This window comes from Chiloscyllium punctatum, chromosome 6 (assembly GCF_047496795.1).
Source record: "Chiloscyllium punctatum isolate Juve2018m chromosome 6, sChiPun1.3, whole genome shotgun sequence".
Classification (NCBI taxonomy): Eukaryota; Metazoa; Chordata; class Chondrichthyes; order Orectolobiformes; family Hemiscylliidae; genus Chiloscyllium; species Chiloscyllium punctatum.
In genome coordinates, this window is record NC_092744.1 from 71,651,441 (window position 1) to 71,678,565 (window position 27,125).

General features: G+C 38.7%; 1 protein-coding gene across 3 annotated transcripts in view; it reads right to left on the reverse strand.

The window, feature by feature from the left end:
* uggt1 (UDP-glucose glycoprotein glucosyltransferase 1) overlaps window positions 1–27,125 on the reverse strand; it is a 138,735-nt gene that overhangs the window by 90,367 nt on the left and 21,243 nt on the right. For 2 of the 3 annotated variants that reach the window (XM_072572901.1, XM_072572899.1), the window contains exons 2-10: window positions 25,486–25,624; window positions 23,871–23,947; window positions 22,126–22,256; window positions 21,930–22,042; window positions 18,780–18,954; window positions 17,679–17,775; window positions 13,728–13,806; window positions 10,398–10,498; window positions 1,861–1,960 (exon numbers count right to left, since the gene is read on the reverse strand). In XM_072572901.1, the coding sequence (XP_072429002.1) occupies window positions 1,861–1,960; window positions 10,398–10,498; window positions 13,728–13,806; window positions 17,679–17,775; window positions 18,780–18,954; window positions 21,930–22,042; window positions 22,126–22,256; window positions 23,871–23,947; window positions 25,486–25,624 (1,012 nt within the window). The remainder of the gene's footprint in view (window positions 1–1,860; window positions 1,961–10,397; window positions 10,499–13,727; window positions 13,807–17,678; window positions 17,776–18,779; window positions 18,955–21,929; window positions 22,043–22,125; window positions 22,257–23,870; window positions 23,948–25,485; window positions 25,625–27,125) is intronic. The other variant, XM_072572900.1, reaches the window with a different exon arrangement.

Genomic DNA, 27,125 nt, shown 5'->3' on the forward strand with positions numbered 1-27,125 from the left:
CCTTAGAGAATCTTTTGAGGAGGTGACTAAGGTCGTGGACAGAGGAATGTCTATGGATGCTGGTTTCTGGACTTTCAGAAGGTATTGGATAAACTCCCACATATGAGACTGAAAAGACAGATATATAGAGTTAGGCTACAGATTAGCCCAGATCTCACTGAATGGAGGAACAGACTCAAGGGGCTGTATGGCCTATTCCTGTTCTTATGACTCTTGCGCTCATACAACATGAACTCTGAATACAATCAAATTAAATATACCTTGAAAATTATGATCAGTGAAAAAAATCCTTTAGACTTTCCATGCTGTTTTAATTATCAAGTAAATATTTGAGGGACACACAATTAACTTCTATGCAACGATTTTGGACATGAAATAACAGGACAAGAAACAAAATCCCCTCAAGCAAACAGAATTATTAAATGGAGGTGCAGCATTTTAATCAGGAAGTATCAGTTAGAATACATAATTTAATGCAAAGTCTGATACAAAAATTAATCTTAAGAGAAGAGCTAACATAAATAATTAAATCTCTAATAATAGCTAAAAACTGGAACAAGGGAAATAGAAGCTAACTTTCAGTAGCAGCAAGATGGTATGGTAATAATTAAAGCTTATCGACATCATTAAAAGCATACTTAGGGTCAGAACCTAAAATTGTGCCAAAGGACAGAATCCAGAAATCTCACCCTTTGAACTCAGTCCATGCAATTTTCACAGTTTAGAAAAGGAAGTGGCTTGCACTTCACACACCCACAGTTCACACTGCCAACTGCACATGTTCTAGCCCAGACACCTTTAGCCAGATCCATTTTTGCTGGCAAGTTCTGTAGTGTAGACCGACCAGAAGGTCTAAGCTTGCCAGCAATCACTTGCAAGGTAGGATACCCTTTGGGAGAGATCCGTGGAAACCTTTGGGAAACAGATAATCCCTTTTGCAAGTAGGCAAATATGTGGCAATGGAATCATCAAGGGAGCTATTAAGACATTTAATTCTCCTGTTCTTTTAAATATTTGATTGAGCAAAATATCTGAAGTGAGTTTTAAAAAAAAAATCAGTACTTTCTGTCTCACTCAGTCTGTTGACACATATCCAAGGGTTGTCAAACAGAGATTAGTGCTATATGATGGATTTCACAACCTATTATGATCACAATTGGGTGCTTGTCAATTCAGCTTGACTGACAGCTCTAAATCTTTACGAAATCTTTGAAATGGGATGATGAACAGATATGTTAGGGTTTATAAGTGATTAAAAGGAGTTAAATGTAGGAACTGCATTTGTTATAAATGAACATCTCTTTCTTTAAAAGCAATGTACAGTTACAAACTTTCTTTAAATTCAACTTAACTTCTGAGGACTTACCATGTGGAGTACCAAGTGATTTGGTACAGACACTATAAGAGCAAAAGGTGGTGGTGACCAGAGGAACGGCTCGTTATGATTTAACAAGTTGGCGCAAAGGATACAAAGGGTGATGAGAGTGGGGAGACATATTGGCATGAGGGCAAGGAAGAGGGGTATGGTTTGGTATGTGGGCTTTCTTTTCTTAAAGTGCCAGTGAACAAAGGCAGGCCTTTCTCACAGCCCACTGTAACATCTGGCTGCCTCTGAACTCTTTCCAAGGAGAAGGGCACAAAATTCTATTTTCACAGGAAATATCTCAAACATCAATTTCCACATTTCTGAGCTTCACTGTGCATGTGCATTCAGTGGAAGTTGCAACTCAATATGCACATAAATAGTGAGCACCACTGGTCCCACCACTAATTTAGAGCAAAATAATTAAGGGTAAATATAATTTTATCAATATTAGATAAATGCGGATTACATCAATAAACAATGATCTATCATAATACCTGGCCTTAGTGGGAAAATTCTGGCTCAAATCACGCATAACCATCAAAGCATCATCTGTAGGTGCAGCCAAGATTCGAGCAGCAGCTTGGAAGCTTAGATCTGTCAAAATAAACAGACATAAAAACTCCATTACTATTCAAGGAATTAATGGCTAGAAGCTGCATAGCACCTTAAAATTTTCGGCCTGGATTGAAGAAGCCAGAATGTTATTTAAGATAGTTAAGGAAATGGAAAAGATAAATTCACAACATTATTGCAAATGAAACAGTGAAAGTCAGACAAGGTAGTAAAGGTCCAAACTGGTAAACAATTAATTTAGGACTGATATCAAAAGCACTTTTTCACACATGACTTAGAGTTCAAGGAATTTGTTTCAAATCTACATTTTCTTTTTGAATGAAAACAGTAGATATCAGTTCTGCTATGTTCTGCAGTCACACCTCTTGGGGCTTCTTGTTTCAAATTAATGAGACTAGATTATGCAAACCAATAAATCGGACCTATAGGGGAAGGGCATTAGCAAATCTCTTTTCTGTGACAGGAAGTGGCTGGTGAGCCAGTCATCCAGTTATTCTCTCAACCAAAGTTGGTCTACATGAGGAATTAACAGACGTTTTTAAACCAATGGAATTTTTAATCCCACACACACCTCAATGAGTAGGGCCCTGCCTTGCTCTCCATCGTTTCAACTGATTCATTTTAAAACGTTTCTTCACAAGATTGAGTTTCATCACCTTTGCCAGCCATTACTGCCCAAGGCAAATGGGTCTCAGTATGGTGTTGGCAAGTTGTTTTCTTGGACCGCTGCAGTCCTTGGGTGTAACTGTAAGATTCGGAAGGGACTTTGAGGATTATGACAGTGAGGTAATCCCAAGTTAAGATGGTATGCACCTTAAAAATAAACTTGCAGGTAATTATGCCCCCATCCAACTGTTGCTTGGTTTTCTAGGCAGCAGAGGGCATGTTGTCAGAGGATCCTGGGTGAATTGCCTTAACCCATTTTGTAGGTGTACACATTGCTGCACAATGTGACAGTGAAAGGGGTGAACATTGAAGGTGGTGTATGGACTGCCAATCATGCGAGTTGTTTTTTTTCCCTGGGTGGTGCTGAGCTGCTTGATTGTTTGAATTGCAAAATGCAGACAACTGGAGAGTACTCCAGTATATCCCCAATTTGTGCCTTGAAGATGATGGACAGGCACTGAGAAGACAGGGGCTAATCTCCACAGAATTCCTAGCCTCTGACCTGCACTTCTAACCATAGTATGTATGTGGCTGCTCCTGAGATCATGAAAAAGGTGTTGATAAATGCAAGTCATTCTTGAAATAAATTGATTGCTTGGGTAAACCAAAGCCAATCTCAAATGAAAAGGGAATATTCTGCTTGCACAAACTATTGCACTTCCTCCCTTTTGGCAGATAATTCTGAGTCATCCAGTAAACAAATTTGTAAAATATACTGGCTTTAAGCTAAATCTGTTTACTATCTTCTTTGAAATGTTCTTCTCAATTATAGTGATTGGGATGAGATGGACCTTGTTGACCGCAAGGTTCTTGATTGGGGTTATTAACCTGGGCAAATCAGGAAAGCCTAGGCCGACCAATATAACCAGGAGATTAGAATCTCCTCAAAAAAAAATTATATATAAAACCAGGAGCTTTAAAATCTCTTCTGTTTAGGGGACTGACTGTGAGCTGGCTGGCCATAACCAGTGTACTTTGCACTAGTAAATAAAGGGTGACTTTATGACGGGATACTGGCCTCTCTGCAGTCATATAATCAGTTAATCGTTTGAAGCTAGTAACAGTGCCCTCATTTCCATTTTCCTTGCCTCAACATCAGTTTAAAATTGTTCCATCATTGTAAAATTCAGCTTCATGCCTGTCCACAAGCAAACGGAAGAAGCATATGGAGATGGTAAAAGCAGGCCACTTACAAGATATGCTGCAGGAATTCTTCTTTTAAAGAAAACATGAATTTTCTGAGGAGCACATAGCTGAAGGATTTCTTTAGTAACTTGCATGGCCTCCATTTTTCCATTAAAATGCTTTACTGTTATGAAAATTCTTGCTGGGCACAATACCCAACACATTTCAGTCAGAAGTATCCTTAATTTTTGTTCCATTCATCAAGTACTTGGTGAAAATGAACTTTAAAAAGACATCTGCTTAGTTCAGAAACAGACTGAAGCAGATTTAAATCTGAAATGATTTGATCCAGTTGCCTATGTTCCTGGTCATTCAATAGACTTGGAATGCACTTTTTTAATCCCAGGAGTGAATTGCATTGTATGAGGACGCATAATACTATAATCTTCAGGTGATCAAAATAAATTCAACAGTCAGTGAAGTCAGTCAATCTAAGTATAGGTCTGTAAAAACAAACCCCACTGTTGTCATCTGCTCTCATCTCTCATAGTTTAACATTCCATGTTTGTCAAACTGAGGTCATCACCTAGTACTTGTAGAAGGCAAATGGTCAACAACGTCAGTTCCATCAGAGCAACTAAGCAGATGGTGACTCAGTGGTTAGCACTGCTGCTTCACAGTGCCAGGCACCCAGGTTCAATTCCAACCTGCCTGTGTGGAGTTTGCACATAATCCCAGTGTCTGCATGGCTTTCCTCTGGGTGCTCCGGTTTTCTCCCACAATCCAAAGATGTGCAGGTTGGGTGAATTGGCCATGCTTAAAACTGGCCATAGTGTTCAGGAATGTGTAGGTTAGGTGCATTAGTCAAGGGCAATTATAGGGTAAGGTAATGGGTTTGCGTGGGTCACTCTTTGGAGTGTCAATATGGACTTGTTGGGCCAAATGACTTGTTTCCACACTGTAGGGGTTCTATGTAACCCATTTGTCATTCTCAAAAACTAAAAAAGGGAGCTTTAAAGGAATTGCAAGCCAATGTGAATTATTTCAATGGGGTGGGGAATGAGAACGTGCAGCAAGAATGACAAGCGTGTGACAAAATGAATATCTTCGTAATGACTTGGAGGTGCCAGAGTTGGACTGGGGTGAACAAAGTTAAAAATCACACAAAACCAGATTATAGACCTGATGAAGGAGCCGTGCTTCGAAAGATGGTGCTTCCAAATAAATCTGTTGGACTATAACCTGGTGTCGTGTGACTTCTAACTTTATCCTTCCAATAGTATTAATCACAATAGTGATTGGGGTCATCAAAACATCAATTTTGTATAATGGTGTAAGGTTCTTAAAGAGGAGTGCATTAAGCAGCATTCAGTAAACAGCTTTGGACCTTCAAGTAGTAAGATCGAACATCAAGGTCTCCCTCAGTCTTCTTAGTAACGCGTATCATACAAATGTAATTTATACCCAGTTGCTATCATATTTTAATAAGACTCTGTTCTGGTTAAGACCATCAGGTCATTTAACTAGGACAATAACACTGTAGATCCCTACCAGGAAACAGATTTTCTGTTCCATCATAAAGTCATAGAGATGTACAACACAGAAACAGACCCTTCAGTCCAACTCTGGTTCATCCATGCCAACCAGATATCCAAAATTAATCTAGCCCCATTTGCCAGAACTTGGCCCATATCCCTCTAAACCGTTCCTATTCATATACCCATCCAGATACCTTTTAAATGCTGTAATTATACCAGGCTCCACCATTTCCTCATTCAATGCACGCACTACCCTTTACGGTCAAAAAGTTAGCCCTTAGGTCCCTTTTAAATCTTTCTCCGCTCACCATAAACCTACTCTCTCTAGTTCTGGACTCCCCCAACCCAAGGAAAAGACCTTGTCTATTTACCCAATCCATGCCTCTCATGATTTTTTAAACTTCTATAAGATCATCCCTCAGCCTCTGATGCTCCAGAAAAAAAAGCCCCAGCCTAATCAGCCTCTTCGTATAGCTCAAATCCTTCAATCCTGGCAACATCCTTGTAATTTTTTTTTCTGAGACACAGCAGTTACTGCCATTGCTATTTGAGTTCATGTATCTCTGGACATGAGTGTGTGTCTCGGAAAAATTAACAAGCAGCGAAATTCAATGCTGACGTTGGAGGAACCCGTGTGGGAGAGCTCAGCACAGGAACAAATAATTGCATTGTTTTTAAAAGTAGAACCTTGCTGCAAGTCTACAGTAGTGAGTACAGATGGTTCTTTCTTGATTTTATATTTTATTGAGATCTGTTTCTTCATTAAATTTTTAAAACATAAACCGTAGGTAATAAGTTAGCCTAGAACACTTTTTAGAGCAAAGAAAAAGGGTCCTATTTTCTGGGTCTGTAGATTGTGAAGGAGCAAGGATGGCCTTTAGTAGAATGATATGCTCTTCCTGTCAGATATGGGAGTTTAAGGGGAATTTCCATGTTACTGATGATTATGTCTGCAGGAAGTGTCTTTGGTTGCGAATCCCATCATATTGCATGGATTGGTTGGAGCGGCTGTTAGAGGCAATGAGAAATTTACAAGAACTAAGGGGTGTGATGGATGGCAGTTACAGGAAGGAAGAAAAGCCGCAGACACATTCAGGTAGACGGGTTAACTCCAGGAAAGATAGGAGGGGAGGTAGGTAGTGAAGGAGTCTCCTGTGGTTATTCTCATCTCAAACAATTATCTTGTTTTAGAAAATGGAGGGGGAGATAGACTCTGAGGAGAACATATCGCAAACAGCCAAGATTCTGGTATCAATACTGACTCTAATGTAATGAGGGGTAGGTCAGGTTCCAAGTGATCGATTGTGATAGGGGACTCTCCAGTCAGAGGCACAGACAGATGCTTCTGCGGTCAGCAGCGAAAAATCAGAATGGTGTATTGCCTTGCTGACGCCAGGATGAAGGATATCTCAGAGAGGATAGAATATTCTCAAAGGGGAGACCAGCAGGAGATCATTGTACACATTGGACCTAACGACATTGGAAGGGAAAGGATGAGATTCTGAAGGGAGAATATAGAAAGTTAGGCAGGAATTTTAAAAGGACATCCTTGATGTTAGTAATATCTGGATTAATTCCAGTGCTACAAGCTAGAGGGGTTAGGAATTGGAGGATAGAGCAGATGAATGCGTGGCTGAGGAGTTGGTGCAGGGGAGAAAGATTCACATTTCTGGATCTTGGAAACTCTTCTGGGGTAGAAGTGACCTGCACAAGGTGGAGGGATTGCACCTGAATTGGAAGGGGACTAACATACTGGCAGGGAGATCTGTTGGAGCTGCTCGGGAGGATTTAAACTAGAAAGGAGGGGGACAGATGTTTGGGGGGTGAAGGTGGGGGCGGAACCCCAGGGAAATAGTGAAGAAAGAGATGAATCTGAGACTGGTACAGTTGGGAAAAGCAGTGTGAGTCAAACAAACACACAGTCAGGAGAGGGAGGACAAAGTAGAGAACAAGTTAGGACTGATAAATTAGACTGCATTTACTAACTAGAGGCCAAACAGGGAAGGCAGATGAACTGGGGGAAATGGTGAGGAACGTGGACTGGCAGATCAAAGCAATTAGAGAAACGTGGCTCAGGGATGGACAGGACTGGCAGCTTAATGTTCCAGGATACCAATACTATAGGAAGGATAGAAAGGCGGGGCAAGAGAGGAGGGGGAGTGGCGTATTTTGTAAGGGATAGTATTGCTGGTGCATTTAGTGAGGATTTTCCTCGGAATACATCTAGGGAAGCTATTTGGGTGGAACTGAAAAATAAGAAAGGGATGATCACCTTATTGGGATTGTATAATGGACGTCCTACTAGTCAGCAGGAAATTGAGAAACAAATTTGTAAGGAGATAATTTCAGTTATCTGTAAGAATAATAGGGTAGTTATGACTGGGGATTTTAAATTTTAAAACATAGACTGTGACTGCCATAGTGTTAAGGGTTTAGATGGAGAGGAATTTGTTAAGTGTGTACAAGGAAATTTTCTGATTCAGTATGTGGATGTACCGACTAGAGAAGGTGTAAAATGTAACCTACACTTGGGACGTAAGGCAGGGCTGGTGACTGAGGTGTCAGTAGGGGAGAACTTTGGGGCCAGTGACCATAATTCTATTAGTTTTAAAATAGTGATGAAAAAGGATAGACCCGATATAAAAGTTGAAGTTCTAAACTGGAGGAAGGGCAATTTTGACAGTATTAGACAAGAACTTTCAAAAGTTGATTAATGGCAGATGTTCGTGGGTAAAGGGACGGCTGGAAAATGGGAAGACTTCAAAAATGAGATAAAAAGAATCCAGAGATACTATATTCCTGTTAGGGTGAAAGGAAAGGCTGGTAGGTGTAGGGAATGGTTGATGACTAGAGATATAGAGTTTTGGTTAAGAAAAAGAAGGAAGTATATGTCAGGCATAGACAGTGCAGTAGGAGTACACTTAAGAGGGAAATCAGGAGGGCAAAAAGGGGACATGCAATAACTTTGGCAAATAGAGTTAAGGAGAATGCAAAGGGATTTTATGATTAAGGGTAAAAGGGTAACTAGGGAGAGAATAGGGCCCCTCAAAGATCAGCAAGGCAGCCTTTGTGTGGAGCCACAGGAGATGGGAAAGATACTAAATGAAGATTTTGCATCAGTGTTTACTATAGAAAAGGACATGGAAGATATAGAATGTGGGGAAATAGATGGTGACACCTTGAAAAATGTCCATACTACAGAGGTGGTGTTGCTGGATGTCTTGAAATGTATAAAAATGGATAAGTCCCCAGGACCTAATCTGGTGTACCCTAGAAACTCTGTGCGATGCTAGGGAAGTGATTGGTGGGCCCCTTGCTGAGATATTTGTATCATCGATAGTCATGGGAGAGGTGCCGGAAGACTGGAGATTGGCTAATGTGGTGCCACTATTTAAGAAAGGTGGTAAGGAAAAGACAGGTAAATATAGACCAGTGAGAATGACAACGGTGGTGGGCAACGTGTTGGAGGGAATGCTAAGGAACAGGATTTACAGGCAATTGGAAAGGCAAGCACTGATTAGAGAGAGTTAGCATGGTTTTGTGCATGGGAAATCATGTCTCATGAACTTGATTAAGTTTTTTTGAAGAAGCAACAAAGAGGATTGATGAGGACAGAGTGGTAGATGTGATCTATATGCACCTTAGTAAGGCGTTTGACAAGGTTACTCATGGTAGACTGGTTAGCAAGGTTAGATCTCATGGAATACAGGGAGAACTAGCCATTTGGAGACAGAACTGGCTCAAAGGTAAGAGACAGAGGGTGGTGGTGGAGGGTTGCTTTTCAGACTGGAGTCCTGTGACCAGTGGAGTGCCACAAGGATCGGTGTTGGGCTCACTACTTTTCGTCATTTATATAAATGATATGGATGTGAACATAGGAGGTATAGTTGTTAAGTTTGCAGATGACACCAAAATTGGAGATGTAGAGGACAACGAAGCAGGTTACCTCAGTGTACAACAGAATCTTGATTAGATGTGCCAATGGGCTGGGGAGTGGAAGATGGAGTTTAAATTTAGATAACTGTGGAGGTGCTACATTTTTGAACAGCAAATTAGAGTAGGACTTATACACTTAATGGTAAGGTCCTAGGGAGTGTTGCTGAACAAAGAGCAGGTAGATAGGATAGTGAAGAAGTTTGGTATTTTTTCCTTTATTGGTCAGAGCATTGAATATTGCAGTTGAGAGGTCATGTCTCTGAGTCCCACCCTCCTGCATTATTCATTTAAATCCTCCCAAGCAGCTCTTGCAAATCTTCCTGCCAGTATATATTAGTCCCCTTCCAATTCTCGTGCTATCTGTCCTTCTTACACAGGTCACTAACTCAGAAGAGATTCCAATGATCCAGAAATGTAAACCCTTCCCCCCTGCACCAGCCTCCCCAGCCACGCATTCATCTGCTCTATCCTTTTATTCCTACCCTCACTAGCCCATAGTGCTGTAAGTAATCCAGATATTACAACCCTCGAGGATCTCCTTTTTAAATTCCTGCCTAACTTTCTATATTCTCCCTTCAGAATCTCAACCTTTTCCCTTCCAATGTCATTAGTTCCAATGCGTAAAATGATCTCCTGCTGGTCCCACTCTCCTATGAGAATATTCTGCACCCTCTCTTGAGATATCTTTGATCCTGGCACCAAGGAGGCAACACACCATTCTGATTTTTCGCTGCTGGCCTCAGAAACGTTTTCTATGCCTCTGACTAGAGAGTCCCCTATCACAATCGATTGCTTGGAACCCGACATACCGCTCATTACATTAGAACCAGTGTCGATATCAGAAACTTGTCTAAAGGCCATCTTTGCACCTTAAAAATCTACAAAAAATAGCAGTCTTACTGCTCTAAAAGACACTGCTCCAGACTAATTTAGTTGCTATCTTTCATATTTTAATATTTTAATCAGATGGATCTTACACAATGATGCGCTGTGGTGAGCATCATATAACAATGAGGACCTGATTTTGTGTTTTCAATTGCCTACATCAACATGTTCTTTGAAAATAAACTGGTGTTTGCATCACACAATCTAAAAATGTGTACAAGCTTCATAATTAAATGAACAAGTTGTTTCCAGGAGACACTGACAATTTTATGACAGCTCAAAATCTGACAACATTGCTCTCAGCTCACCTTGCAGCTGCCAGACTTTGAGAGGTGCCATCTCATTTGTACTTTCAATCAGGTGCTTCCTCAGTTCCTGGAGTTGCTCCTTGATCTCAGGATACAGCTGTCTATCAAGAAAGAAGCAAAACTGCAATTAGTACAAAAGAAATTTACCAATAAGACAGTGGCACAAAGTTGCAAAACTTCACTGTACTTCAGGTCATAGAGTCATAAATGTACAGCACGGAAACAGACCCCTCAGTCCAACTTGTCCATGCCGACCAGATATCCCAACTCAATCTAGTCCCACCTGCCAGCACCCAGCCCATATCCCTCCAAACCCTTCCTATTCCTATTACCATTCAGATGCCTTTTAAATGTTGCAATTGTACCAGCCTCCACCACTTCCTCTGGCAGCTCACTCCATACACGTACCATCCTCTGTGAAAACGTTGCCTCTTAGGTCTCTTTTATATCTTTCCCCACTTACCCTAAACCTATGTCCTCTAGTTATGGACACCCAAACCCCAAGGAAAAGACTTTGTCTATTTATCCGATCCATACCCCTCAGGATTTGTAAACCTCTATGAGGTCACCCCTCAGCCTCTGATGCTCCAGGGAAAACAGCCCCTGATGCTCCAGGGCAAACAGCCCCAGGCTATTCAACCTCTCCCAACAGATCAAATACTCCAACCCTGGCAACATCCTTGTAAATCTTTTCTGAACCCTTTCAAGTTTCACTACATCTTTCCAATAGGAAGGAGACCAGAACTGCATGCAATATTCCTACAGTGGCCTAACCAATGCCCTGTACAGCCGCAACAGGATTACCCAACTCCTGTACTCAATACTCTGACCAATAAAAGCATACCAAACGCCTTCTTCATTACCCTATCTACCTGCGACACCACTTTCAAAGAGCTATGAACCTGCACTCCTGAGGGCCTTACCATTAAATGAATAAATCCTACTAAGATTTGCTTTCCCAAAATACAGCATATCACATTTATCTAAATTAAACTCCACCTGCCACTTCTCAGCCCATTGGCCCCTCTGATCAAGAAACCATTGTAATCTGAGGTAACCTTCTTCACTGTCGACTACACCTCCAATTTTGGTGTCATCAGCAAACTTACTAACTGTACCTCTTATGCTTCCATCCAAATTATTTGTGTAAATGACAAAAAGTAGTGGCCCCAGCAGCGATCCTTGTGGCATTCCACTGGTGACAGGTCTGCAGTCTGAAAAACAACCCTCCACCACCACCCTCTGTCTTCTACCTTTCAGCCAGTTTTGTATCCAAATGGCTAGTTCTTGTATTCCGTGAGATCTAACCTTGCTCATCAGTCTCCCATGGGGAGCCTTGTTGAACGCCTTACTGAAGTTCATATAGATCACATCTACCACTCTGCCCTCATCAATCTTCTTTGTAACTTCTTCAAAAGACTTAATAAAATTTGTGAGGTATGATTTCCCAAGTTCAAAGCCATGTTGACTATCCCTAATCAGTCCTTGCCTTTTTAAATACTTGTACATCTAGTCCCTCAAGATTCCCTCCAACAACTTGCCTACCACCGACGTCAGGCTCACTGGTCTATAGTTCCCTGGCTTGTCCTTACCATCTTTCTTAAACAGTGGCACCACGTTAGCCAACCTCCAGTCTTCTGGCAGCTCACCTGTGACTATCGATGATACAAATATCTCAGTCAGAGGCCCACCAATCACTTCCCTAGCTTCCCACAGAGGTCTAGGGTACACCTGATCAGGTCCTGGGAATTTATCCACCTTTACCCGTTTCAAGACATCCAGCACTTACTCCTCTGTAATATGAACATTTTTCAAGATGTCACCATCTATTTCCCTACATTCTATATCCTCCATGTCCTTTTCCACAGTAAATACTGATGCAAAATACTCGTTTAGTATCTCCCCCATCTTCTGCGGCTCCACACAAAGGCCGCTTTGCTGATTTTTAAGGGGCCCTATTCTCTCCCTCGTTACCCTTTTGTCCTTAATGTATTTGTAAAAACCCTTTGGATTCTCCTTAACTCTATTTGCCAAAGCTATCTCATGTCCCCTTTTTGCCCTCCTGATTTCTCTCTTAAGTATACTCCTACTGCCTTTATACTCTTCTTAGGATTCACTCGATCTATCCTGATTTTACCTGACATATGCTTCCTTTTTGTTCTTAACCAAACCCTCAATTTCTTTCGTCATCCAGCATTCCCTATACCTACCAACCTTTCCTTTCACCCTAACAGGAATACACTTTCTCTGGACTCTTGTTATCTCATTTCTGAAAGCTTTCCACTTTCCAGCCGTACCTTTACCTGCAAACATCTGTGCCCAATCAGCTTTTGAAAGGTCTTGCCTGATACTGTCAAAATTGGCCTTCCTCCAGTTTAGAACTTCAACTTTTAGATCTGGTCTATCCTTTTCCATCACTATTTTAAAACTAATTGAATTATGGTCGCTGGCCCCAAAGTGCTCCCCCACTGACACCTCAGTCACCTGCCCTGCCTTATTTCCCAAGAGTAGGTCAAGTTTTTTGCGTCCCTAGTAGGTACATCCACATACTGAATCAGAAAGGTAGCCCTTGGTACTGAATCCAATAATTATTGAAGTTCTTCTTTATACTACTGTTCATAAACACAATACCTTTGAGTGTAACCTTTAAAAAGGGATCAATACTTCTATACAATTTTAATATATAGTAATAATTATGCGTTAACGCTTGGGAACTTCCACTTCCCAAAATGTAAAAATAATTTACATCAACCTCAACTGACAAGAGGTTAAAGGTAAGCACAAAAAAGTTCCAAAGTTGTCAAAAATATTATTTTCAACTCTTAATACAGTAAATATATTAACCTCATCTTTCCGTCTGTATTATTCGACTGGATTCAGTGTGTGCCATAATTGGTATTCCCAAGGTTGAAATGGGGTGAAATTGCAGGCTAACATTGATCGCTACTTAGCTATATAATTTTCAATTTGATCATAACCAGATATTGATTCTGCTCACATTTGTAGAGGAACTAATTATCAGTATATTTTGTGCATCATTTTCTCTATAGGGAGATACCTATAATCTCTATTTCACTTGAAACAGTTTGATTTTGTAGCTTAATATTTAGACTACCAGCAAGCTTTGTGCAGGCAATCTGTGCAGGTGAACCACATTAAAGTAAAATCAATCTTAAGGTAACAAGTGCCACTAAAATAAAATTCCTTAACTGACATTTACACATAAATGTGCCTTATTCCTTTGAAGATCATCAAACTACTTGTTAGAATATGGGCAAATGGTTTGAAGCAAATTTCATAGCAACCCAATTTCTTTAAGCAGATTCTTACTTCAGCTTTCCGAAGAGGAAACCTTGGACTTCATCAACAGGATCATTTTCATTTATCACAGTGGCATTTAGTTCAGAGCCTGTAAGACAATATTAAAAAAAGGGTAGGGGTGAGGGCTAAAAGCAAAATACTGATGTTGGAAATCCAAAGCAAACAAAATGCTGGAGAAACTCAGCATGTCTGGCAGCATTTCTATGGAAAGAGCAAGACAGTTCATCTTCACGTCCGATATGACACAAAATGTTAACTTTGTTTCTGTCTCCACACGTTACCAGCACATTCAGAATTTCTCTGACATATTATGTACTTATTTCTGGGGCTAAGGGAATTTGATGATGGGTACAATGACAGAAGAACCGTAGTGGATGTTCAGAAAAGAATTTAACATGATACAGTAACAGTTTATATGCTGAAGGGTCAAGAGCTCTACTGCCAAAAGGAAATCTTGAATGATTAAAGAGACAACATAAAAAGTGAAAAAAACACACAAAAGTAAAAAAAAAGCACAGATCCTTGTGAAGGGGAAGGATACAAAGTATGGCAGAAGTTGACAAAATAAGTAACAGCTACAAAAAGGAAACTGAAAATTACAAGGGAAAGCAAACTCAACACGAAAAATATTTCCAAAATCGTAGGAAACAGAGGGTGGACAGGAGCAACAGCATTTAAAAAACACAATACCAGTGACATTGTCAATGAAGGAAATGTTCTTAGCAGACATAGCGAATAATTACTAATTATGATAAAGAGGTCAGTGTGCCAAAAATTCCAAGAAAAGTAGCACTGAATTAGGAACAAGCATTCACCAAAATTACTGCAATCAAAATAACATTGCGAAACAAAATAATGGCACTAAAGTGTGACAAACCCAGAGGAAGTAGGTTTTTATTTCAGGACTTCTGAAGAACTGGATGAAAACATGGCTGATATCCCAACTATAATCCTCAGAGTTTTCTCGATTCAGAAACCATAAACTTTAAAAACTGTGTTTCACTTCAGTATCAAGCGTAAGAGTGGGAAAACAAGGAACCATTGGCAGGTTCACCTAAAATCCATTGTCAGGAAATCACAGGCATCGATAATTAAGTGTACAATGGATGAACACTGAATATTTTCAGCTGATCTGCGACCAGATACATATATCTAAAAGGTAGGTCAAGTCTCGTGAATCTGATTCTTTTTTTTAAAAAAAGTGTCTTAAGTAATCGAGACAGGGAATGGCAATCAATGCTGTTTCTAACAAAATTCCAGAACATATTTGATAAAGATACTATTAGTTGAAGCTTAAGCCCATGAAATAAAGAAAATGATTGATGAGGAATTTTACTGAGCAGCAGGAGAAACAATAGGCATAAATAAAAAAATACTCATTAGCTGGATGTGACTTATGATACCTCACAGGGACCTGTGCTGAAGTGGCAACTCGTCACTGCATTTACTAACAACTTAGATAACAGGATAGAAAAACACACATTTGCCAATTACACAAAGATAGTTGGCATTTTAAACAGTTAAAATGGGGGCATAAAATTGTGAAAATATATTAATAAATTAATTGAATCGACAAAACTGTGGTAAATAAATTTCAATATAGGCAAATGTCAGGTTACACATTGTGAACATGCAAAAGGGTTAGAAAAGGGTATTTTTTCAACAATGTAAAACTAGAAAGACTGGAGGTCCAGGTAGAATACATAGATAATATAAAATGTCTTCAACAAATACAGAGAGAGAAAAAAAAAGAGTTTAATGGAATGCTGACTATTATATCTTGAGTACTGGGGTAAAGGTGTCAGATTTCACACTTCAGTTATAAAATGCAATCATTGAATACTGCTCAGCGATAGATTACATTTATAGAAAGGGCCATGAATATAAGGTAATCCCCCAGATTGTTCAGTTCCTGACCAGTCATCAGCAGTTAGAACTTAACAAGTTCAAGATAAAAACAAATTTCAAATCCTAATCTTTTTAAAGGTTTGATATTTTGTTTGTTGACAAAAAGAGAACAAATCCTTCTACTAAAGTCATACTTGCTTTAAATCACTTACATATTTACAACTCTGTAGTTTTAGGTCAATAAATCATTATCTTGATTGAGCTTTTTTGAAGTAACAAATAGGATTGGTGAAGGCAGAGTGGTGGATGCGATCTATCTGGACTTCAGTAAGGCATTCAACATGGTTAGCAGAGTCAGGTCTCATGGAATACAGATAGAACTAGCCATTTGGATACAGAACTGGCTCAAAGGTGGAAGACAGAGGGTGGTGATGGAAGGGCTGCTTTTCAGACTGGAGGCCTGTGCCTAGTGGTGTGCCACAAGGATTGGTGCTGGGTCCACTGCTTTTCATCATTTATATAAATGATTTGGATGTGAACATAGAATGTATAGTTAATAGGTTTGCAGATGACACCAAAATTGGAGGTGTAGTGGACAGCGAAGAAGGTTACCGCAGAGTACAATGGGATCTTGATCAGATGGGTCAATGGGCTGAGGAGTGGCAGATGAAGTTTAAATTTAGAATCAGGGCAAAACCTATACACTTAATGGTAAGTCCTGGGGACTGTTGCTGAACAAAGAGATCTTGGAGCACAGGTTCATAGCGCCTTGAAGTGGAGTCTCAGGTAGATAGGATAGTGAAGAAGGCATTTAGTATGCTTTCCTTTATTGGTCAGAGAATTGAGTATATGAATTGGGTGGTCATGTTGCAGTCGTAGAGGACATTGGTTAGGCCACTTTTGTAATATTGTGTGTAATTCTGGTCTCCCTCCTATAGGAAGGATATTGTGTAACTTGAAAGGGTTCAGAAAAGATTTACAAGGATGTTGCCAGGGTTGGAGTATTTGAGCTATAGAGAGAGGCTGAATAGACTGGGGCTGTTTTCCTTGGCGTGGAGGCTGAGGAATGCCCTTCTAGGTGTTCATAAAATCATTAGGGGCATGGGTAGGATAAATAGTCAAGGTATTTTCCCTGGGTTGGGGAGTCCAGAACTAGAGGGCATAAGTTTCGGGTGGGAGGGGAAAGATTTAAAAGGGACCAAACAGCCAATGTTTTCAAACATGGTCTAATGCCTGTATTGAATGAGCTGCCAGAGGGAGTGGAAGAAAATGAGGACAACAGATGCTGGAGATCAGAGTCGAGAGTGTGGTGCTGGAAAAGTACAGCCAGTCAGGCAGTATCCAAAGAGCAGGAGAATCGACATTTCAACCATAAGCTCTTCAGAGGAAATGGAGGAGGTTGGTATAATTACAACATTTAAAAGGCATCTGGATGAGTATATGAATAGGAAAGGTTTAGAGGGATATGGGCCAAGTTCTGGCAAATGGGACTGGATTAATTTAGGTTGCTGGTCAGCACTGACATGTTGGACCAAAGGGTCTGTTTCCGTACTATGCAACTCAAATGATTCTAAATGTCAGTCTGAAAATATTAAATCCTAAAATCAAATTAATTTCATTTGCACTCCTTTTCAAAGGAAGATAACACTATTTGCAAAACACTTTGAAAGCCTGGTATTCAATTAAAAGCAACACCCAGTCCAACATTAAGCTATCTAAATCCTGGTTCAATTCAAGGTCTTCTTGAATTGAATTGAATTCATCCCAGCTGAATAACAGTTTGAATGCTACATCTGACCTCATCATCCCCTATTCTCACTGAAGGTGTAAGAACTTACCAACTCTTGTTTGATGCCTTTCATAGACTAGCAGCTGTCAGTATTCAGAATAACCTACTGTCATTCCATCAGCAGTCAATGCTGTAATTTTTGATTATTATGAAGCTGCTTCAGCAGTAATAGACTACGAATATCATTGCATCAAGCTCTAATTTGAAAATTAATCTTTATATGAAAATAAGAAATTTATACAAGTTTGAGTACACAAGTTAAATAAAATACTTGCTATTATAGTAATGTTGAAATTGTACAGAATGTGAATTATTTCAATGACCTGTCACTTGCGTGTCATCTTTGGCCTTATATTCAGTGCTTTTAATGGCAAGCTCAACTCCATAACCAGAAAGGAAGACCTTATCCTCACTTGGATTCTGTAAATAAAAATTCAAAAAACATGAAATAAAAGCAAATGAAATCATACAAACTTTAAGCATTTGCTTATTTTGTAATTAATTATTTGCCAGCTAGGCAAAAATTTAATAATGTAGGAAATTTCATGTTTTTAAAGTGTTTTGTTGACAGAGAACTCATTTCCATTTGGACAAGTTTGTCATGACACACTTCCATGCCATCATATCCTGAGAGGAAACTTGAACTGAGATTTTCTGGCTAAGAGGTAGGAACACGATAACTGTGCAACAAATCCAGAGCATTACTTTAATAAATTATATATTAACAAGTTTAATATTAGTATTACTCTGATTAATAGTAATTAAATGTATCAGATAACTAACTCCTTCTTACTTTACAAAGGAGACACCAGTTATACTATTACTGAATGGAAGGCACAGCCAGATGTGTGTTGTCTTCAATTAGTCATTCCTTCAGTCTCCATCCAACTGACTCAAAAGCCTTTTATCACATCACAAGACTGAATACAACATTGAATACCTAATTACTTATGCTCTGTCAATATTTAACACTTAACTCTTTCTTTGTACATTATAGAATACAGACAATGACTTGCTGCTGCTATCCACCTAACAAAGAGGCTCAAATAAAACGAAACCGTACAACTTGAACCGTAGGAAAACTCAGATAGCTCTGTCAATGGAGCTACGGTTAGTGTCAGCACCCTGCATCAAAGTCCTCCTATGGAATGGTCATCCTGGCAAGGCATTAGAGTGACCCATGGAATCATCTGCCAGGAAGGGTACAATGGTGCAAACAGAGGCAGGACAGAAATTTGTCACAGTAAAATACGGTTATTAACAAGTATATCACTTTTTTGGCAAGTGAAACTTCTCCAATCCTAATAAATAACCACTTTCACAATACTTAAAATGAATTCCCCAGATAGCGAGAAATGAACAAGGAATGAGTATTAATAAACTTGCAAATGAGGAATAATCACGAAGCGGGTTGTTTTACTTACAGCAACATAATGTCTGAGGACATAGTTGATATTTCCAACATCAGATTTAGAACGAAGGAGTTTGTGGAACTTGGAAAATTCTTTGGTACCGATTTCACCATAAAGAATTACAACTGGAAGTTCGGGTCTAAAAGATGCATCAATGTGATCGCCTTTAAACAAATAAGGCTTGGGTCTGATATAAAGAAAAAAAATGAGAATTAAAAATATTGACTAAGCTCCAAGTAGAATTACATTAAATAGTTCTCGTCAGAGGACTTTTATAAATTAGTTAATTTTATTAAATATTTCAAAGGATTTTTCCAATGTAGAAACCATTAAACTATTTTGTTTTCATGATAATTGTATAATTAAAACCTAAGATATGACTTTCAGACCCAATTTGAAGATTTATAAAAAGCAATTCAAAAAATAACAAAAATAAACTCTTATAAATAGTTTATCCTTGAGCTATCATGCCCTGAAGGCTGCCATGTCCTCTAGGATGTGGTTAGATTAGTTATTGTTCAGGTGCAGATTTGAGACAGTAAATGTGGGTTTCCAGTTCAAAAAAATCAGCCATCAAAATGAACCAATCTTGTGCTCATCACAACAGCAACTGATCAACTGATTTAGTTCTTGAATTCAGGATAATTGTTTTTTCCTCTGAAGTATTAATCCCAAATTCAATTCATCCAACTACAGTAGAAATTAGTTAACTCAAGGGACAGCACCTGGGACAACCCTGCTCCGCATCAGTGCATGTCATGATTATGGTGCATTTTCCCATTAAACTTACTGGAACAAATATAAAGCTGTACGGAGGTGCAATCAGATGAAAACATGAACTGGAAATTTACAAACTCATCTTTATATTGACATTGGAGTAAAATATCTCATTGACAATGATTACTATATTTATCATAAAATCTCATCTTATTGACTCACAGAATCATATACCCTTTCAATGGCCCATTTTATTTAATATTGTCACTCCAAGATAGTATAATTGTTTTAATTTAATTGGTTTAATTTAAAGACAGTTAAGGACCTACTCATGTGAAGTATGCTTCGTCATGCTTCCTTAGCTCACACTACAGATGTCCGAGCATGTTTGTAAGGCTATTGTAAAACAATGCCATTGAAATATTGACAGCTGTTTTGAAATTTAACCTTTCAACATAGTGTTGGAAAATATCCACATATGGATACTTATTTTCATAGTCCAACATTTCTATTTAACACAAATAAGAATGACATTTCATACATGAAACTACCAAATAATCTGAAAACTTCTCACGCTACAACTCAGAAAATATAGAAACTGGCCTTTCAGCAGAGAATAAATCAAAGTTTGTTGAATGGTAACTTCAAAGTGGAGTGGTCCGTAGCATTAATGTTCGGACCTTGAAAATTAAAAACCAGTTGATCTTTTGAGTCACTGCTCATGAACAGCTACAGTGTTGTCAGAGACACAAAGCAGATTCAGGACTCCAAACCTCCAGAGGCTTTGCTCTGGAAGTGGGAAGATTGGGAATTTGGCTATTTGTTAAATTTGTGAAAGGAAGTGAAGAAGCAATGAAAAGCTGAGGCTGGATTAAGAGGGAGTCAAGGCAGGGTTGAGCTGGAAGAGAGACAATGGCGAGGAGGCTATATCACTAACCAGAACCTCAGCAATTGGTCAATATGGCCAAAAGGAAGCAGGAGACCAGAGCCTGCAGATTAAACTTGAAAGAAGCAGGGAGCTTGGAATTTGACTATATGGTCATTATTGGGTCAGAAGTGAGACATTGGAACGGGCATAGTTGTTTAGCAACCTTTTTAAGTGATAATGCATTAAGAAGCATAGATTAACACGTAGTGTACAGAGGAACAGCAAAAACAGCCATTGATTTGGAAAAATAGATTTGTCTAGATATGAACCAGATAGATATAGTCAGGGACCACTCACAACATAGACTTTTATATCAACAAGCATCAAATATTGCGACACAAGCACCTGAAATAAACAAACAATCAACAGAACGGAGCTTCAACATAGAAAGGAAAGAACAATAAATAGTGACCATTGCTGACTCTCCACCCCTTTTCAAAGTCAGACAGGAGCTTTGGGTTAGCTCTGAGCGGATGTCATGAGGTGGGTATTCGGCAAGTTCCAGACCCAGATGAAAAGCAAAGATAAGAAGAATATGGAAAATCAATGTCATTTTTTCAATCAATCTAGAAGGGAAAGAGAAACTCGTATGGGTGGTTGGAACCTGGTGGAATTCCTGCAATTGAATGAGTCATGGTGACTTAGACAAAGTCAATCAATCGTTTGGTAGATGCTGGACATGTGAAACCATGAGCTTATCAGAAACATTAGAGGCTGAAAACAATGTTACAGTCTAAGAACAGCATGCGAGCTGATAAATGTTAGGAAGCACAAGTATGTGGATTTCTTCCTGATTAACTACGTTCATGAAACAAAACTCAGTCAGTCCTTAGTAAAAAATGTCAAAAGGTTACATGTAATGAAGAAATTGCACTTGACAATTCCAAAAGTTTGTCATGCTTCACTTTGCAACATGACATATTAGCATTATGACTTCACGCTAAAGGCCAAGCATACCAAGTTCTGCTTTAGATGCAAACCAGATCACCCAAAACCAAATTGCATTCAAAATCTTTGGGGCTAATCAACTAGTTGAAGCTTTCAGCAGTTGAAATTCTCTTAATCCAAACACAAATGCACTGGTCACCATTGAGGAGAGTCTCTTGTCACAAATTAGCAGATAAACAGGTAGCAAATGCTTCAAAATATAGAGATTTTAAAACAGGGTGCAATAGCAAAAGGTATTTCACAGAGGAAGATTACTATCAGTGGGATGTGCAACAATTCCCAATCTTGAACATGATTTGGCAATTGACAGGTAATCAGGATTGCAGAAAATAACAGCAGCAGTAATAGGAACAAATCCATCTGAAGCCCAAGTTCCACGTCTAGACAACAGTATTATTGCAACTAAAAATCAAATAAATTCAAGTCCTATGCAGTATCAAATTTCAAGCCCACTCATGACTAAGTTACCAATTTTCAAGTTGTTAATATTTTGAATTTTACTACATTTTACAACTTCAGAAATTACTTTCAACGTATACATTTTATACTTGCTCTATTTATTGTTTTACCTCTCTACAGCACTCTGAAGAAGCACCTCCAACTTGTCAGGATTGCAACTTTTCTCCCCATGCACATTTATAAAAGCAGAACAGTCTTCTGGAGGGGACTCCTCTGCTGCAATCTATTAAAAGATCAGCATCAGAAACAGTTTTACCAGCTTTCAGTGGGATTAAAGTCTGCAAAATACATACACACTCAACTCACCTGCTGAAACGTTTGAACAGTAGCAGAGTAAGCTCGTAGAGACAAGGCAAACTTCAGGAGGTTGGTCTGAACAGGCGTCAGAAATTGACCAGCTTTCTGCAGTATATACTTGTAGTATGAAATATCTGTTTCTGCCATATAAAACAAACCAGTTATAAAGTTGCATCCTTGCATTTGCCCTTGCCTGTAAAATTTCTCCTTTATTTTTTTGAAGCTTTTTTATTAATTGTTTGGTTTCATTTTAATAGATACTGATCACCTTTCTTGTTCAAAAGAAAATTGTTGATGTGACAATCCAGACAATTAAGGAGAAAATGCAACTTGACCACTGATGATAGATAATGTACACTCCCAATAAGAGTTGCTAAACAGCAATTGTGAATGGAAATCTTGTTTATTTTACCCTTCTTTGGACCTTGTGTCATAAAACTCAACTGTAAAAACCTTATCACTGCCTGTAAATTGAGCATATACCGGCAGTGAAGTCTGTGATTAGCTAGTCAGAGGATTAACATACTGTGTCATAAAGAGCAACTGATATATCTTTAAAATGATACTTATTACTTTTTTTTAAAATGCTCTTCATCCATTCATTGATAAGATATGGGCATTGCTGGTTAGGACAGCATTTACTGCCCCATCACTAACTGCCCAGAGGACAGCTAAGAGTCAATGACATTGTTAGGAGTTTGGAGTCTCACACAACTCAAACCAAGTAAGAATGGTTGATTTGCTTCCTCAAAGAGAACATTGGTGCACAAGATGAGTTTTTATTATAGTGATTACATGGTCATCATTATACCCCCTTTCTATCCCATGTTTTTAATGAATTCAGATTTCACCATCTGCCATGTAGGATTCAAACCCATATCTCCAGTACATTAGTCTGAAGGTGAGAATTATTAGTTTAGTAACATTACCAATAGGCCAACACCATTTTTTTACATTAACTTGAACTTTCTTACTTTGCATTCCTTTGCTAATGGTATGCTGTGCCTATGAACTTTATTTGCTACAAGAGCTACAGGCAAATTATTTGCAACACAGGAGTTATATATACACCAGAGGAGTATATACAGACCAAATAAAAGGCTGTTCACTGAACAAGTCAAGTGCTTGGAATTTTACTCAAACCATCATCCACTCCCAACTATTTTCTCTACACCTGCATAAAGTGCTCACACAGTGAAACTGATTATATGGGGTTATGTAGTAATTCTGTATATACATACAGCAGCTCATCTCACATTATCAAATCAGAGCCATTACTCCTATATGCATCCTAATAGAATTTCATTTTCCGTATTCTGAATGTGGACTAGACATTGGCAAAGCTCCTCTTGATCCACCCCTATCTTTGATACATCCTATTTATTTGTGGAGTATTCTCACACTGAGTTATCAGAGAACACAACAGGCTAGTTCAACATTGCCATTGTAGAGAACCTTGGTACCATGTTGAAGACATACAAATTTTATCACCACCCCATTTCCACCTGACATTTTGAGCAAAATCATTGCAAGAACTTTGTGGTATCATCTGTCCACATGTCTGACAAAAAAAGTTATGGGGAAAACGGGCATGGAACAGGAGGCCAACGTACCACCAAAGTTTTAACCAAGACAATGTGTTTCTCTTCCACCACCAAACCCAATGTTAATTTGCAGTATTTTGCGTAATTGCATAAATCAATAGAAAAGTGATCATCAATCCTGTCATCAACATGCAATGAAGTCAATACTACCTTCATCTGGATGAATTTCTTGAGTGGCATCCACAAAATCCCAGAATTTAGCTTTGCTTTCTTCAGCCAAAAATTCACTGCAAAATGAAGAAAACAATTTCCAATTTACTCACTTCTACAATAAAGTAGCAAGTACTATTTCACTTCACAGAAAATAAAAGTTATTAGAATTGACCTTGTTGATGTGTTTATCTAATAAGTGTTTTGAGCAGTTATTCAGCAAACACACTTCACTGCAAACTACAACACTGTAAAGCTTGAAATACCCGCTGGTGTGTCTTCCATTCCACTTTCTTGCATTGACCTTCGCCTGTAATTGAGATGCTGCATTAAAAGTCACAACAGTCCATTATTATTGACCTGTTTAGATGGAAGATTTTGCACTTAATGGCTTTATTCACAAGGGTATCAACAAAATGATCATTAAATTAAAATAGATACTTTTGGTTTGGTACACAAATTGCAGCACAGAATCACAAAGTAGAGGAAAGGTTAAAACCATCTAATTCCCTAGTTTGATGAATGAAAACACAAAGTAGGGGAGGAGCAGGAGAGGATTTGATTGTGTAGCCTTAAAGACATATGCCACTTTCTAGAGGCAGACAATGCAACAATAATGAGAATAACACGGGTCAGGAGGTGGTAAGTACTGGGGACTTGGAGTGCTGCTGGACACCCCCCAAGAATCAACTCCTGAAGCAACACAATACAAGTTGGATTTTTCTGGAGCATTATTGCATTTCGTACCTTATTTATAGGGACTTCTGAGGCTGAAACTTCATTTAAGTATAAAAACATAAGACTTAGACACAGTCTTTTGAGTAAGCTCTAACATGCAATAACATCATGGCTAATCTGACTGCAATCCAACTCCACATCCCCATTTGCCACCAATTCTCCACCCCTATAACCCTAGATTCCATTATCTCATAAAAATCTAACTCTACCTTGAATAAGTTCAATGACCAAGCCTCCACTGCTTCTGGGGAATAAAATTACATATACAAATGTCTTTCAGAAATGAAAAATCTCAATTCAAGACATGTAACTCAGTCTCAATGATTCAGCTAAGAAAAATATACAAAGTATGGGTGCTGGTTCCATGGCAAACACTATTGTTAGCCTCTCAGAATAATGTCTGACGACAAAGCACAACTTTGCTAAACCCCTTTTTTCCTTTGAAACCAAATTCCAGAAATTTGTGAACTATTAGAACAAGATTGATACTGACAGATTATCAAACATCTTGTAATTCTTTGTGAAAAGACTGTTCTCTTGCAACAGTACCAAGTAGTAATTTTGATTGGGTACCATGTAGTATTCCCATTTCTTCTAATGAAAAATGCTTCATTTTGGTTAAAAGAAATTAATTAAAGTGGAAAAAACATCAGTTAATAATTGACAAACAAAAGAAGAATAGTGTGGGTCTGGCAGCATCTGTGAAGAGAGAAGCAGAACTAACTTTGAGTTGGATAGTATCATACCAAACTCCACATGTTAATTCTGTTTCTCTCTGCACAATGTTGCGAGACCTGCAGTGTTTCTTCAGCATTTTATGTTTTTATTTCAGATTCCCAACATCTGCCTTATTTTCCTTTTCAAAGAATATATTTACCTTGCTTCCAATAATAATGGTGTAGATGGCCACTTGGTAGTAAGAGTTGTTGTCACTGCTTTCGAGTCTGCATTCACAATCGAGAAGGAGAGATACACCAGGGCTAGTATTGCAAGAATCCCAGCATTGTCATTCTTAGCTAAAATAAAAACATATTAAAAATTACCAAGAATAATTCTACAACTAACCTTTCAGCCAATTCAATGACACACAAACAGTGAGATAAATTGCAAAGAAATGTTGAAGCTACAACATTTACAACAAAGTGCTCAAAATATGATAGAATGCTGAGTTTATCTGAATTGAATTCAAGCAGGTCAACATTTTCAAAGGTACATTAGTCAGATGGCTTGGCTTTGTGACAGTACGGATAAGAATCAAATTAAGTAGTGATACGTTTAATTGGTATCCTGAGAGCTGAACTTTGCTATAAAAAATACATATTTGCTCCAGAGTTATTTACAGAAAAATGACCTGCAGACAATTCATTAATGGCTGATCCCTATTAAGAGCTCAGACTGTGAACCAGAAAATAAATTAAGCTATTGCAAAAGCTGAATTTCAAGAGAATAATGAGCAATGTTAAGGGAAGTTTTAACTCAAGTGAAAACTGATTAAAACCAAACAGAATGATTAGAATCATGAAACCAAAATAAAATATTTGGAAGAAAATTCAACATCAACATGAATCCAATTAAATCTAATTTAAAGAGGGCGGCACGGTGGCTCAGTGGTTAGCACAGCTGTTTCACATCACCAGGGACTGGGGTCCAATTCCTGCCTTTGGCAACTATCTGTGTGGAGTTTGCATGTTCTCCACGTGTCTGCTTGGGTTTCCTCCGGGTGCTTCGGTTTCCTCCCACAGTCCAAAGATGTGCAGGTTAGGTGAATTGGCCATGCTAAATTGCCCGTAGTGTTAGGTACATTAGTCAGGGGTAAAAAAAACGTAGAGTAGGGGAATGGGTCTGGGCGGGTTCCTCTTCGGAGGGTCGGTGTGGACTTGTTGGGCCGAAGGGCCTGTTTCCACACTTTAGGGAATCTAATCTAACCTAATCCAAGTAGGGATTGCAATATGGCCTGTCCCGAGAAAATTATACATTAAACCAATTACCTTACAAAGGGTCCACAAATAATTGATCAACAATACTGTTAAGGTCAAATTAGTCAGAATTTATTGTAAAGGTTCATAATATTCTTATTTGAGAATGTGGGTTCCAAAATAGAGGAAAACAGATTTTAGATTTTTCGGTTTTGTGAAGAGCTGACCAAAAAGATCAGAAAGTAATTTTGAACGTTCAAAATAGCATTTAAGTCATGTGATTTCTACTAAATCACCAAGCAGGCCACCTAGGAAGATCAGTGCTATGGTGTGGAGGTTTCCAACCACATGACAGGGGGTGAATCAGAAGCAAGCTCATACAACAGAAGTGTCACCACTAACAGTCTCCAGTAGTCAGGGCTGGGAAAACTCATGATGTACCCAGAAATCAGTGTGAAGAAAGCTCTAGAGGCAGAAGGTTATATGGATGTTGGGGAAGAAAACATTCTAACAGGTTACTAAAGGCATAAGTTGTTTAACATGGATTTGCTAAAAAGCAGTTTGTCCAAAAGGTCCCAAGAAGAGAAATTAACTGATGAAA